The following is a 13,948-nucleotide window of genomic DNA, read 5'->3' as shown; positions in this document are numbered from 1 at the left end:
GCAAAGAAGTGGATGACGTATTTCGAAGGTGTTTTTTTAAGCTCGCATTCGCTTTATTGTTTACGTCATAGGCTGCCGCCTGCCAATGTCAAGTTCATTGTCATTTTTTCATTCATGCTTCAGACACCGGTCACGTTGAAGACGTTCCTCTAGCGCCCTCTAGAGGACGCAGCGTCTCGTTCCCTATTCTCAGGGAACCATGGTTACATGCGTAACCTGAGACGATCTCACATTTTCCAAATACTTTTTCAAATGTCATTACTTTGCAGAGAGCTCATAAACCTGACAGTACAGTAAACCTTCTACAGTATTTCTGTAGAAATACTGTCGGGAACCCGGGTTCAGATCTCTTTTAGCTGGCAGGTTTGTCGTGGCGGTCTCTGAAAGGGTCACACAGGAAATGTGTTTGCCATGATTCATGACCTCAACGTGACACGCAGATGAGACGACCAGATGTTTTCCACTCATCGTCTTCTCTTTTCTTTTCTTTTTAACACATTGCAGGATAGTGCTGTATTCTCTATTTGTTTCAACAAACTATGACATACTGTTATAAAACTGATGGAAATATACGTTTTTTAAAAGTGAAACAAAACTAAAAAAAACTAAAAATCACACATGGTACGAGAAAAATTATAAGATGTAATGCAGTAGCCAAAAACATCCATCGAAAACTATAGTTTCATGGGTAAAATCTAAATTCAAAATATTTTATTTTTAACTGTATTTGATATCAGTGTGACACTTTGCATATGTACAAGCATATTTAGCATATTTTTGAATGGTACAAAGGTTATAAAATAAGTCCTGAAGCACTTGTTGCAGATTTACCCTAGCTCTCAAAATAAACATTAAAAAGCTGAAGAAATACAGTCAAAACTACAATATTTGTAAAAAATGAGAAACTGGAATTACATTTACTTTGTGCATACTATAAAAAAATCCTGTTAAATTTACAGTAATTTTTTTTTTTACATTTCCCGGCTATCACGATTTTAATGAATTATTATTATTTTTTAATTATTATAACGAAGAAAAACATCAGACAACAATCTTGTACAAAATGTTCCAAATAATTTATTTAAAATGGTATGTATTTTACGATTATTATGGTTATTGTGATTCATATTATTATTATAGAGATCATGTCAGAAATGATTACATTGAATACAGTCGAGGAGGTCAATACCTTGAGGGTCAGGCCAAAATCTCCAGTTTGTAGTTTGTACTTTAAAAGAACAACAAAGTGTACTGTATCTGTGGAAAGTGACTGGTTGTTCCACTCAAAGGAGTTGAATCACTCTCACACACATGTGCTCACTCTTCCGGAAGCCATTATCCGTATGTCCATATGTGTCTGTGTTTATGTGTGTGTTTTATGAGTGGTTTGTGTAGGTTGCTGGGGTTTGCTGCAGCATATTTATATTCTGTTTTGTGGAACATTTTCCAGACATTATGGTTGACACGAGGCAACCCAACCCCCCATCTGTCTGCGGCTCTGGAGTTTTATCATGAAAACTGCCATGTACAGGTGGAGATGTGATATTTACACCATCTCTTTCTGCAGAAATGCATGTGTCTCTTAGCATCTTGGAAAATGATGAAGTAACGATGGACCAAAATGTCATGTACAAGTGTTTTTGTCAGAAATCATGAGTGTTATTGAGTTGCGGCATTGCAGTAAAGTCATTTCTTGCATGTAAATTTGGTGTGTCTCAGCATAAATAACGGAAAGACAGGACGTGTGATGAAGTAATGTGGGATAAAGCAGAAGGGAGCTGCTCTCTGACATAAAGTCTGCTTGGTAAAGAAGTTTCTGGAAAGCCTCTTAAACAGTCATGTGCTTAAATCGGCTCATGCTCCAGTGCTTCCGCCACACGATTCTGCCTCCGCTAACATTCAGGGCATTGTTTTGGTATTAATCTCTCTTTATCGAATACTCACTCTTTTTCTCTAGCTATCTGTGCTCTGTTTTGACAGCTTGTCAGGTCTATGTTTATTTATTGACTCGCCACTTGCTTTACTGGTTTTTATCTCTCTAGTATTAATGTAAACTTTTTGAACAGAGCCAGTGAGTCTTGCACCCTTTTTTGTCCCAAATCTCTGAGCTCTGGGTATTCATCTTTAGTCTTTATAGTGTTTCAAATCTCCCATCAACTTTTGTTTTACAGTTTTCACTGAATAAGGCTTTTAGAGCAGACTGAGCTTGACATCAGACTTTATTTTCTTATGCTGATGTGCAGTTTGACCCCAGTCCTTGTATTACAATTGGAAGCAATCCAGCCTAACTCGCAGAGGTGAAGTGCTATTAATGCTTTTATTTATGCTAATTATGGTCTAATGCATTTAATTGCTTCTTGTCTTCACACAAATAGTCTTCAGTGAGCGTTTTGTACCAGACAAAATCAAGATCACGTATGTTAAAATTTGGTTGTACAACCATAGAGACATAACATAAAAAAAAAAAAAAAAGCTAACAATGCTTCCCATTTTTGCTGTTTCTTCTCCTAAGTTATTGCCAGCCTGCTACAATGCTAAAAAGCCATCAAGTTTATATATATATATATATATATTTATGGGCATTTTTGCCAGTTTTCTTGTAAAGACAGTTTGAGAAGAGACAGGAATGAGAGGGGAACAGGATTGGGACAGGATCTCAAGCCAACACATACAAGCCTATACACAGCTTGGATAGAGACGAGTAGAGAAAGGGCCAGAGGGTGGAATCAAAAAAGTGCATCTATAAAAGTGCAAGTGTAACCCCTCCGTTCCTAACCACCCCGCACGGAGCGGGACTCTAACCCAGGTCAGCGGCATGGGAGATTGGCGCTAACAAGGAAGCTAAAGACCACAGCCTCTAAAGTGTCAGTCGCTAGTGCACCTCTTGAGATCAGGGGAGTGAAGTTTACCTGCACAGCTCTTACCAGCTGGCCTCCATTACACTCACCCCCCTAAGCCTCACTCCCATCCGGGTCACGGCACCAATGTAACCCTCAGGTCCTAACCGCCCAACTCCAAGTGGGACTCGCAACCAGGTTGCCGGCAAGGTAGGTGGGCACGCTAACAAGGACGCTGAAGACCTCTTGAGATCAGGGTAATGAGGTTTCTTAGCAGCTGGCCTACACAAGATAGAATACAATAGAATCTGACTTTCATGGCACATGTGTCAAAGATGTCCGTCTAACTCAGTGGCCTCTTATCCAAGTCATAATTTTGGCATATTGGACAAAGGTGTCAAAAAGGTTGAGAACCACTGGTCTAGCACATTTACATAGAAAAGCAATTAAACAGCAGTGCAGTGGAACACAAAAACATGTCCGGTGGGAATCAGCCCTAACACTGGATCTTAACCAGGTGTAACGCAATAAACAACAATTCTTAAAAGAGGCTTTTATCCTACTCCTACTACTAGGTGTGACCCTGATGAGTGACAGGACATGTCGTTTGGATTTTATTCCTGTGGTGTCATGCTGGGCAGTCCAGTCCTCAGTCCAAAATCCCATTCCAAACATCAAATATGTTCTGATTGGCTGTGATTGTCACACAACACTTTCACTTTCAGTGTGGACAGAAATATTACTTACTTCATAGCTGTAAACCTGGCTGGTCAGGGATGCCAGATCACTTGTCATATTGTCAGTTGGCCATAGTTTTGAACTCCAAAGCTCATTTTTGAAATGTCATGACTGTCAGGAGATTGCAGCTTTAAACAAACTCCACTATTAGTTCAAGATGTAAATACAGACCCTAGTTAGTTAGGCTCAAAGTATTTTCACATGAAGCTGTCTCAAGAAATAAGAGTTTTCCTTCAGTGTAGAGGTAAGATTGTGTCATAAATTGAATTTCTTACCTGCCTTCCACCGAAACCTACAATCTTACTAGGAATTACAATGAGAGCAAAGCCAGGTTCCTCAGCCCACTGTTTCTGTGGTTTGTCTCTGTGGTGTTCCTCTATTCTTGCTTTGTTCAGACAGCAGCTGCTCTAAGAGCCATTTGTCTTCCTCAACCTTCATTTGTACACTTGCTCTTTTCTCCTTCTTTTGGTGTTTTTGATCTGTGTTTTTAATCACTGGCTTTCAGTCCGGGCAGCTGGAAAAGTTTAAGCAGGACTCGGCTCTTAAATAAACAACACCTTTGGGGATACAGCCCTTGATTCCTGTAAACGTCTGGCCCTTGCACAATGGCCAACTTTCCTTTGTAGAAACAAGAGAGACCAAAACTGTCTCTGTCTCCACCCCTTAGCCTTCCATCACTCCATCTGTCTGGATTTTCCTGCACCATTTTACCCGATAGTCACTGTTTCTATGTCTTCCAGTGCCACGTTTTTACACTCAGTGTTCAATGTTCACATCCCATTTAAAGTTATAAAAGTTATATGTCTGGGGTTAAAGGAGGAGAGGTTCAGATACATTGAGACGTTTGACATTTTAAGGTAAGAATGAGGTGTTTTGAAGAGGTTTGGAAGCTGAAGAAGAGCAAGAATCCATGGTTAGCCACAGTGATCACAGCTGTTAAAACAACTATTTTGTAAATTGTGTAACATAGGCACATGCCTCCAGAGAGAGTCCCCTGACTCAGCTATTTCAAATAGAAAGAGCGTTATTGTAGAAGTGAAAAAGAGAAATGTGTATGTGAGACCACAGTATTATTATTAGCACTATTTTAAAACAGGCAGAGTCATCAGACCACAAAACTGCTTGGGTTTGTACGTGAACACTTGCCTTACTCTGAACCAGTCAGGCACCAATGTTTTTATCTTCACATATAGCATACTTTTGATTTACTTTCTTAATAAATCTCATCTTATTGTGCAAGATTTAGTTGAGGGTTGAGTCCGAGGTAAGACCGGATTCACATGCTCTCAATGCCATGACAAGACCAAGAAAATATGGTCTTGGAGTCAAGACTCGAAGACCAAGACCATAGTTTGATTCTTGTCTATGGACTCAGTCAGATATTTTGCCCACAATAAGCAATCTGGAATAGGACACATGAACACACAAAACACATAATTTCTATGTTTCACCTCCATTTCCCTCCATTCCCCGTTCTTTACAGATGTAGAGCAGATGGCGATAGACTGGCTCACAGGAAACTTCTACTTTGTTGATGATGTGGATGATCGAATCTTTGTATGCGATAAAGATGGAACCACATGTGTGACACTGCTGGATCAAGAACTCTACAACCCCAAAGGCATCGCTCTGGACCCAACTATGGGGTATGAACATGCTCAAGCTCACACTTCCTCCATGTACACAACTAGCTAGCTGAATATTTAGCAGTTGCCTTCAAAAACAGTCTTCGCTAGATGGTCAAATGAGATATACTTAAAGCTTACTCGGGGATAACAGTTACTTGTACCTTTCTTAACATTACCTTCAACAGAAAGGTTTTCTTCACCGACTATGGGCAGATCCCAAAGGTGGAACGCTGTGACATGGATGGACAGAACCGAACAAAGTTGGTGGACAGTAAAATTGTCTTTCCACATGGCATCACCCTGGACTTGGTCAACAGATTGGTCTACTGGGCCGATGCTTATCTGGACTACATCGAAGTAGTGGACTATGAGGGCAAAAACAGACACACCATCATTCAAGGCCTGTTGGTAAGGAGCAAATACCAAGATCATTTTAAGATGTCCATAAATGTCCTGCACATGTCCTTAAAATAGTGACCTTTACAGTTACAAAGTCTTACACATTGTTCCGCAAGAATGTGTGTTGCCCAAGAACTAATTTCTCCATTGTTTTGAATCATTTAAATGTCAGTGAGTTGCTAAATATGACATTTAACAATGATCAACTTCCCTCTATTACTGCTCTACAAACAACATTATTTTGTAGATAGCATGAACATGATTTTATTCTTCTCAAAAGGTCTTTAAATCAACAGATAAAGATCCCATACATTTATCCAAAATATTTATCTCTCTGTCAATGATCAATCTATTCTATTTATTCACCAATCACCTCTTAATCTACCCATCTATTTAAGGTTTATTTATAAAGCACATTTAAAAACAACAGATGCTGAACAGTAGAGAAAAATGCAATGCAGTCTATCCAAACATCCACCACTCATCCATCCAAGCATCTGTCCACCCATTCATCCTAATGCCCTTCAGTCCAAATGTCAATCTCTTCATCGATGTGTCCAAATGTACATCCATCCAAACATCCACCTTTTAATTCATCTGTACATCTGTACATTCATCCATCCATTTATTCATCCAGAAATTTGTCCATCATCCATTCATCCATCCTATTGTCCATCAGTTAAAAAGTCCATCCATTCATCCACCTTAAAATCCATCTCTTCAGTAATCTGTCCATCCAGCCGTCCATCAATTCATCAATCCATCATAGCTCATGTGGCTAGCTATATATACTCTGAAAAATGCTTTAGTAGATGAAAGGGACAGTGGTGTTTCATTTTTGCTACTGACTCATTTTATTAAAGCTGTTTCTGTCAATGCATTTGCCTGGTCCTTCCTCTCTGCTTGAGTTATGACTATCATTTAGCTGCTCAGCCCAAGGCTAATTGGTGTGTTTATGTGCGTGTCTTGCTCACTCAAGCCAGCAGAGCAAACACAACTTCTCAAATAATAGAACTAATTGAATATTTATTTTTTTATTTTTTTCTCAGATCGAGCATCTTTATGGTCTTACAGTGTTTGAGAACTATCTATATGCCACAAACTCAGACAATGCCAACATGCAGCCTAAGACCAGCGTGATCCGCGTCAATCGATTCAACAGTTCAGATTATCAGGTGGTCACCCGTGTCGACAAGGGAGGAGCTCTACATGTTTACCACCAGAGACGCCAACCCCCTGGTATTAATCTGAAATTCTTCCCTTACGAACATTAACCATGGTTTTACTGTAGTAACCATGTTTTTTTGGCTTATTGATTACCATTTGTATAATCACAGTTTTACTATAAATACCATGGTTAAACTATGGTTTCTGTAGCAAAATCATGGTTAATTTGTGGTTACCTTGGTTTAACTATAGTAACCATGTTTTTTTGGTTTTATTTGTAGCAAAACCATGGCCAATTTTCATAATGGCTATCTAATGCTGTTGAATACATATATCAAGCCAGTATACAGTAGTATACTTGAATAAACTGTTTAAAATGCAACCACTACACTGCAGTCTAGTTCCACACAGCTCCAGCTCAGTCTAACTCTCCTGTTATTCTTCTTCAGTGCGGAGTCATGCCTGTGAGCCGGATCAGTTTTGGAAAGCCGGAGGTTGTTCAGACATCTGTCTGTTGGGCAACAGCCACAAGAGCCGGACGTGTCGCTGTCGGTCTGGCTTTAGCCTGGGCAACGATGGCAAATCATGCAAGAGTGAGTGACATTACAGTAGATTCTACTCTATCTGTTGATTCACCAAACAAGTTTTGCCTGATTTAGAAGTTTACTCAAACGAGAGTTAAACTGCAGAGTTCAATGTTTATTCATTATGATTCAAAGTTTTTTTACTTTTTGCTGTAGATAGGTGACTATGGCATTATTGTAGCTTTTTTATTATTTAACTCAGGGTTTACTTACGAAAAGTATTACCATGGTTTACTATGGTATTACCATGTTTTTTGGACATGTGCAATGGTGAAACCATGGTATTCTTCATGCTATTTTAATGTTGTTACATTAAAATTATACATAATTGTAATTTTGGTTCTCAAATCTGATTGGACATGAAGTGTGTTCCAGACTGTCAGTCTGTGTATTAGTGGTCTTCCTCAGAGTCCACTTTGACTGTTGAGCATAAGGGCCAGATTAACTAACCAGAGCAAATTAGCATGAGAGCGCAAATCTACAAAGAGCAGTGCAAATTAGTGTAGTCGCAGATAAGCAGAGCCGATGATAATCAGGTAATCTACTACCAACACAGGCACAAAATGGGTTAAGATATGTTTTTTGGGTGTTAAATAATGGCACAGATATCAGTAAACTGACTACCGCAAACCTTATCAAATCACCTTGCATGATTCATTTAAATACTCTCCTCCCATAAATTTTGCGCCTGAAAGGGAAACTCCTACAAATGCATATGCAGTAAGGTCGGGTAAAACAAATATAACTGTCCACACCTTCTCATTGGTAATGCTTCACTGTCTGTCTATAGTAAATCCTGACAGTAGTTTTAACAGTAAAAGAGGGTTTACGCTGGTGCAAACTGTTAGTAAATCTGCCCCTAAGTCTGCTGCCGAGCTCGCCTCAGTAAAAAGTTTGGGCTCAGCAAACCGGGGTATTTGTGAGCAGTTTTCTGAAACCTAAAATGACATTTGAGACACCCTACGATCTTCACAGACATGTGTACACCGCGGCCATTGTAAGTCCGCAAGACTACAACTGCACATGAAGTGTATCATTAGGAATAGGGCCCTTATGAGTGAGTGAATTATTCACTCAACCAATTTGTTTAAAAATGCTACATCTTTCATTTGTTGCTGGAAGAAACACAATGATTCTGTTGTGACTTTGTTTGGAACGATTTGGTAGTATGTGGCAATATTGTGTCTAAAATATTAGTTATTCAAGTTACTGAGTATTAACTTATTGTTATATTATTTGAACTCTTGACACTGTGACACGTCATGTTTTTTCCAAGCTTATTGATTGTGATTATCTTTACTCAGCCTGCATATATTTGGGGACAACAGCATTCTGTTATTGATATTAGCACTCTGATTGGATTTGCTTAAATATATGAGGATCATGTGTTTCAAAGGTTTTAATTAAGCAATAAGGAATGAGATGTCATGTTTTATTGTGAAAAGGTATGGCTCAGTGCATACAGAATTGCGAATATCCGTTTTCTAATTGGGCCACATATTTTGTACATTATAAAACTGGATTATTCTAATTCATGATAGGCTCAGCCTTATTAAGCATTAGTAATTGTAGGCTCTTGCACATTTTTGCCCCTTATAGTTCCTCAGTGAGTCAAGACTGGGGGTTTGACCCACACTTTAGCTCAATCAATTTACAAAAATTAAGGTATTTTCCATTGAACCCCAATATTGATTTCAAGTTGTTTGCTTTGAATATTCAATGAACCATTGGTAATATTGATTTGACTTTTCAGTGACCTCTGAGCACATGACCTTGAAAAATAGAAGAGGCAATTGGAATTGATTGTGAGGAACATTAATACCATCATCATAGACTCACTGTTCACTATATACATGTTTCCAATAAATTTCAGATTTTCTGGAAAATGGCCTAAAGCCATACAAAACCACATTTTACCAACATGAATACAAAGAGGACATTTCTACAGCCCAGCACATCTTTCAAAATAAATCAAATATTTTAAACCACCTTTTTTTTGCGACTGACACGTATGAACCTAAACTAACACATTTGAGTAATTCTGTATCATATTCAGTGTTGGGAAGGTTACTTTGGAAATGTAATAGGTTACAGATTACAAGTTACCCTATTTAAAATGTAATAGTAGTGTAACTTTTTCAATTACTTTATTAAAGTAATGTAACTGATTACTTTTGATTACTTTTTGATTACTTTTCTAATGAATGTTTATTTGCAACTGTTAATCATGTTCAAACACCTACACCATGCAGGGTTAACCTTACAAACACTGGCATCTAACAATGCAAGTTATAAAACAGTTATCGAATAAACATGTGTCCTATAAACTCCTGAAACATTGGTGTCTGATATATTAGAGCAGTCCGTGTAATTTGGGAAAGAAATCAATTAAATCTGTATGTGGATGTGTGTAAATATTCAAATGTAATCCCCTTTGTAATCGTTAACATTTTCATAAGTAACTGTAATTTAATTACACATTTTTTCTTAGTAACTGTAACTGATTACAGTTACATTTATTTTGTAATTAAATGACGTAACGCCATTACATGTAACTAGTTACTCCCCAACACTGATCATATTTTAGCAGAAACATGCATTGAGTGAAACATACATTTTTTCAACACAATTCTTGGTATATATCAAATCCCCAGAGCCTGAGCATGAGTTATTCCTGGTGTACGGGAAGGGTCGTCCAGGTGTTATCCGTGGTATGGACATCAACCCTAAAGTTCAGGATGAATATATGATCCCCATCGAGAACCTGATGAACCCTCGAGCTCTGGACTTCCATGCACAGAGTAACTTCATCTACTTCGCCGATGCCACCAGTTATCTGATTGGCCGACAGAAGATTGATGGCACGGAAAGAGACATCATCCTTAAAGAAGGTGCTGAAATGTTATTTTTTATTTCCAATTCATCTCATTACTGGTTTTATTAGTGTTGTTATGGGTATATTGTCTTATTCTGTATGGCTTTCCAGGTATTCACACTGTCGAAGGAATCGCTGTTGACTGGATGGCCAATAATCTTTACTGGACAGATGATGGTCCCAAGAAGACCATCAGTGTTGCTCGGCTCGAGAAAGCTTCTCAGACCAGGAAGACTCTCATTGAGGGCAAGATGACCCACCCTCGAGCTATTGTCGTGGACCCTCGGCACGGGTGAGATCCTGATCTCGAATAAAATAATGTTTTATTTACAAAGTTCGGGAGGAGCATGTTCAGATAATCATCCAATTCAACACAGGTGGAGCATATTCAGATAATCAACTTAACACAATGATAAATATATACACAGCCAACTTACCGCTGTCCCACAACAGTTTTCCGGCATCCCTCCTGCACCCCAGCTTCTCACTCCTAACTATTCCTATCCCAGCTTGGGGATATGGGGGAGTCTCTGGGTTCGGGCTAAATTCTGAGCTCGGAGCCCTCCCCCCGGACAGCACACCAAATATACATACTGTTCGCTCAATCTGATTATATGTTAGTGCAAACTCGTGAAATAAGGTTAAGTTGTACAGCAGTTGTTGGGTTATTTGTAAAATCATAAAATTTAATTGCCCAAAATCTAAAATTTCAATACGTATAACCAAAAGAGGCTTACTGCTTAAAAAAAAAAAAAAAGCAGCAACAGCAATATGATAAAAGACACTAATGCTAAATAGACAATTCAATTTATAAACAAGGATCATCAGTCAGAACTATGCATTTTGAATTTTTTTTCCCTCTTTCAGCTGGATGTACTGGACTGACTGGGAAGAGGACCCAAAAGAGAGCAAGCGAGGGAAGATTGAGAAGGCCTGGATGGACGGAACCAACCGGAACGTTCTGTTGACGTCTAAGACGGTTCTGTGGCCCAACGGCCTGAGTCTGGACATTCCTCAGGGCATCCTATACTGGGTGGATGCTTATTACGACCGAATCGAGATGGTCTATCTCAACACCACTGCACGCAAGGTGCTCTCACACTGCTGATCTAATAGATGATGTTTATATGAGAACACGTGTTTTCAGTTTAAGATTGGAAAACATGAAATAACAGCTGAAAACACTAGATCAGTCCATTAACTTGCCAACTGTTGATCATGTAATGTCATATTTTTTCCTCTTAGACGGTTTATGATGGACAGGAACTAAACCACGCCTTTGGCCTGTGCCACTACAAACACTTCCTCTTCTGGAACGAGTACCGCAGCGGCAGCATCTATAAACTGGACCAGAACACCAAAACGGTCACTTTGCTACGCAACGAACGGCCACCCATCTTTGAGATCCGCATGTACGATGCCCAACAGCAGCTGGGTAATTATAATGTTGTTTTTGCCCTGTTTTTTGTAGATTGGCAATGCAAGACCAAATTTCCTAGTAGGAATCCAGGCAGTTTGGATGTTAAATGTTCATCAGATGTTATCCCTACATGTGTTCATCACAGGAAGCAATGCGTGTAGAGCCAATAACGGCGGCTGTAGTAGTCTGTGTTTGGCCACTCCCATTGGCAGGTCATGTGCCTGCGCTGAGGACCAATTACTGGACCCCACAGACAACACCAGCTGTAAAGGTAATGCATACTACCAAAATATCCCACTACTCACTGGTGCATCCAGGTTGCACGCAAAATGGCCATTTAATATATGGTCTACAACACCGTTGCCCTCATGTTTTGCCGCAGCACAGCAACTGCAAGTCAATTTTATGGTTGTACATTTTTGGCGACATTATGAAAGTGGATAGCATTCACAATGATGGACTTGGGTCACTCTCTGAGTTGTTTTTGTGACTAAACGTGTCATAATTTTACATCCATTTTCATGCTACAACACAAAAACTGAGATTTATCACCCAGACGACCGTCTCAGTCTGGGCAGAAAGCCAAAACATAAATGCATTTTTAAATTTATCCAGATGAATGTGTCTTTTTCTTCTACTTATTCTTCTCTGTATAATGACAGGTAGCAATCAGTGGTCCAATACTGCTGCCTAATATGTTGGAGTGTCAACCAGATAACCAGTGGTGATAGATTAATTACCATAGCATTATTTGTGTAGTATTACCATGATATCAATGTTTCATTTTTTAACAAACACAGTTATTGTTAAAACCTGTATATTGCGACACTTCTAATTTGGAGATCAAAGGTGATTAACTATGGTGGTTTGGATGTAACTTCATACCCTGAATGCTTAAAAATTCAAAGATCTGTCCACGAGAGAATGGACTACTGCTGAGGAAATCATACGGTAAAACCCTCCATTCAGAGGGAACCAGGTGAGAGATGTGAGGAATCCAGCAGGATAAGCGTTCATTCAGTCCTGACAGAGAACAAAGCAAGAAACGCTTGCTGAGCAGAAGCAGATCTGTTTGTGCCAGCTGCTCGGTCATACTGGTAGATAATGCATCATTTCTAGGGCTTATCTTGTGACTGACTGTTGATACAATCAGCTGAATTGAACATCAAGCGGTTTGGTTTTTGTGTCTGAATATTGGAAACAGAAACTCTTCAGATGTTTCTTTGCACAGAGGTTGGCCTTCAGTAAACTTATTTACATTTCGTGTGTGTGTGTGTGTGTGTGTGTGTGTTTCTCTACAGCAAACCCGTCTTACATTCCCCCTCCGCAGTGTCAGCCGGGAGAGTTTGCCTGTAAGAATAACCGCTGTATTCAAGACCGCTGGAAATGCGACGGAGATAATGACTGTCTGGACAACAGCGACGAGACCGCTGAACTGTGCCGTAAGAACACACTCACGTCATGCGTTTAACTTAAAACTCCCTCCTTGTTTTGAGCTACCACACACATGCAGTGGTTGTTGTTTGTCCATCTGCAGATCAGCACACGTGCCCTGCTGACCGCTTCAAGTGTCAAAATAACCGCTGTATCCCCATGCGCTGGCTTTGTGATGGAGACAACGACTGCGGCAATAATGAAGATGAATCTAACACCACATGCTCAGGTACACACAAACACTCATATATTCATGTTTCATCCAAAAAACAGTGAGGAATCGTTTCCCAAGGCAATTCCAAAACCAGGAATCCATATCTAGTCATACTACCTGATGAGAAATGTCTTTTTACAGTGTATCCTAAACAGGCAAGTCTTTTGTCAGTTCACACTGCAGTCAAAAAACAGAACATTTTCTGTGAAATATACAAGTAAGTGGAGTTGGACCAATGAAGTTTCAATATGGTAGTGATTGGTGTGCATTTTAAACAATCACACAAACACACTCAAACACACACACACACACACACACACACACACACAAAGATCCAACTAAATTTGCATTAGTCCATCTCAGACATGAAGTTGAAATTGATTCTTTGGCCGTTTTGAGTCATGATGTTCTGTCATGATCTTCTCCTAAATTCTGAGTCATCTGAAATGTGCTCTAGACCAGTGTTTCCCAACCTTTTTTTAGTCGCGGCACCCTTTGGAAATTTTAACAAACTTGTGGCACCCTACAAAATAAATTTTGTCACAATATTTGAATTTCTAACTTCGATATGATAATTTGAAAAGTATAGATATTCGGTACAACAGGGAAGAACTGCAGAATATAATGCCATACAGATATTTTTAATATTATT

General features: G+C 39.2%; 1 protein-coding gene across 1 annotated transcript in view; it reads left to right on the top strand.

The window, feature by feature from the left end:
• LOC107737733 (low-density lipoprotein receptor-related protein 1-like) overlaps positions 1–13,948 on the top strand; it is an 88,926-nt gene that overhangs the window by 36,145 nt on the left and 38,833 nt on the right. Inside the window, exons 6-16 of the mRNA XM_016549319.1 lie at positions 5,059–5,221; positions 5,389–5,611; positions 6,652–6,841; positions 7,219–7,362; positions 10,008–10,244; positions 10,340–10,520; positions 11,096–11,318; positions 11,474–11,663; positions 11,794–11,919; positions 12,950–13,090; positions 13,186–13,311. Of these exons, the coding sequence (XP_016404805.1) occupies positions 5,059–5,221; positions 5,389–5,611; positions 6,652–6,841; positions 7,219–7,362; positions 10,008–10,244; positions 10,340–10,520; positions 11,096–11,318; positions 11,474–11,663; positions 11,794–11,919; positions 12,950–13,090; positions 13,186–13,311 (1,944 nt within the window). The remainder of the gene's footprint in view (positions 1–5,058; positions 5,222–5,388; positions 5,612–6,651; positions 6,842–7,218; positions 7,363–10,007; positions 10,245–10,339; positions 10,521–11,095; positions 11,319–11,473; positions 11,664–11,793; positions 11,920–12,949; positions 13,091–13,185; positions 13,312–13,948) is intronic.

The sequence above is a fragment of the Sinocyclocheilus rhinocerous genome, unplaced genomic scaffold (genome assembly GCF_001515625.1).
Source record: "Sinocyclocheilus rhinocerous isolate Xijiao unplaced genomic scaffold, SAMN03320098_v1.1 scaffold4057, whole genome shotgun sequence".
Classification (NCBI taxonomy): domain Eukaryota; kingdom Metazoa; phylum Chordata; class Actinopteri; order Cypriniformes; family Cyprinidae; genus Sinocyclocheilus; species Sinocyclocheilus rhinocerous.
This window is presented reverse-complemented; position numbering and strand designations above follow the sequence as displayed.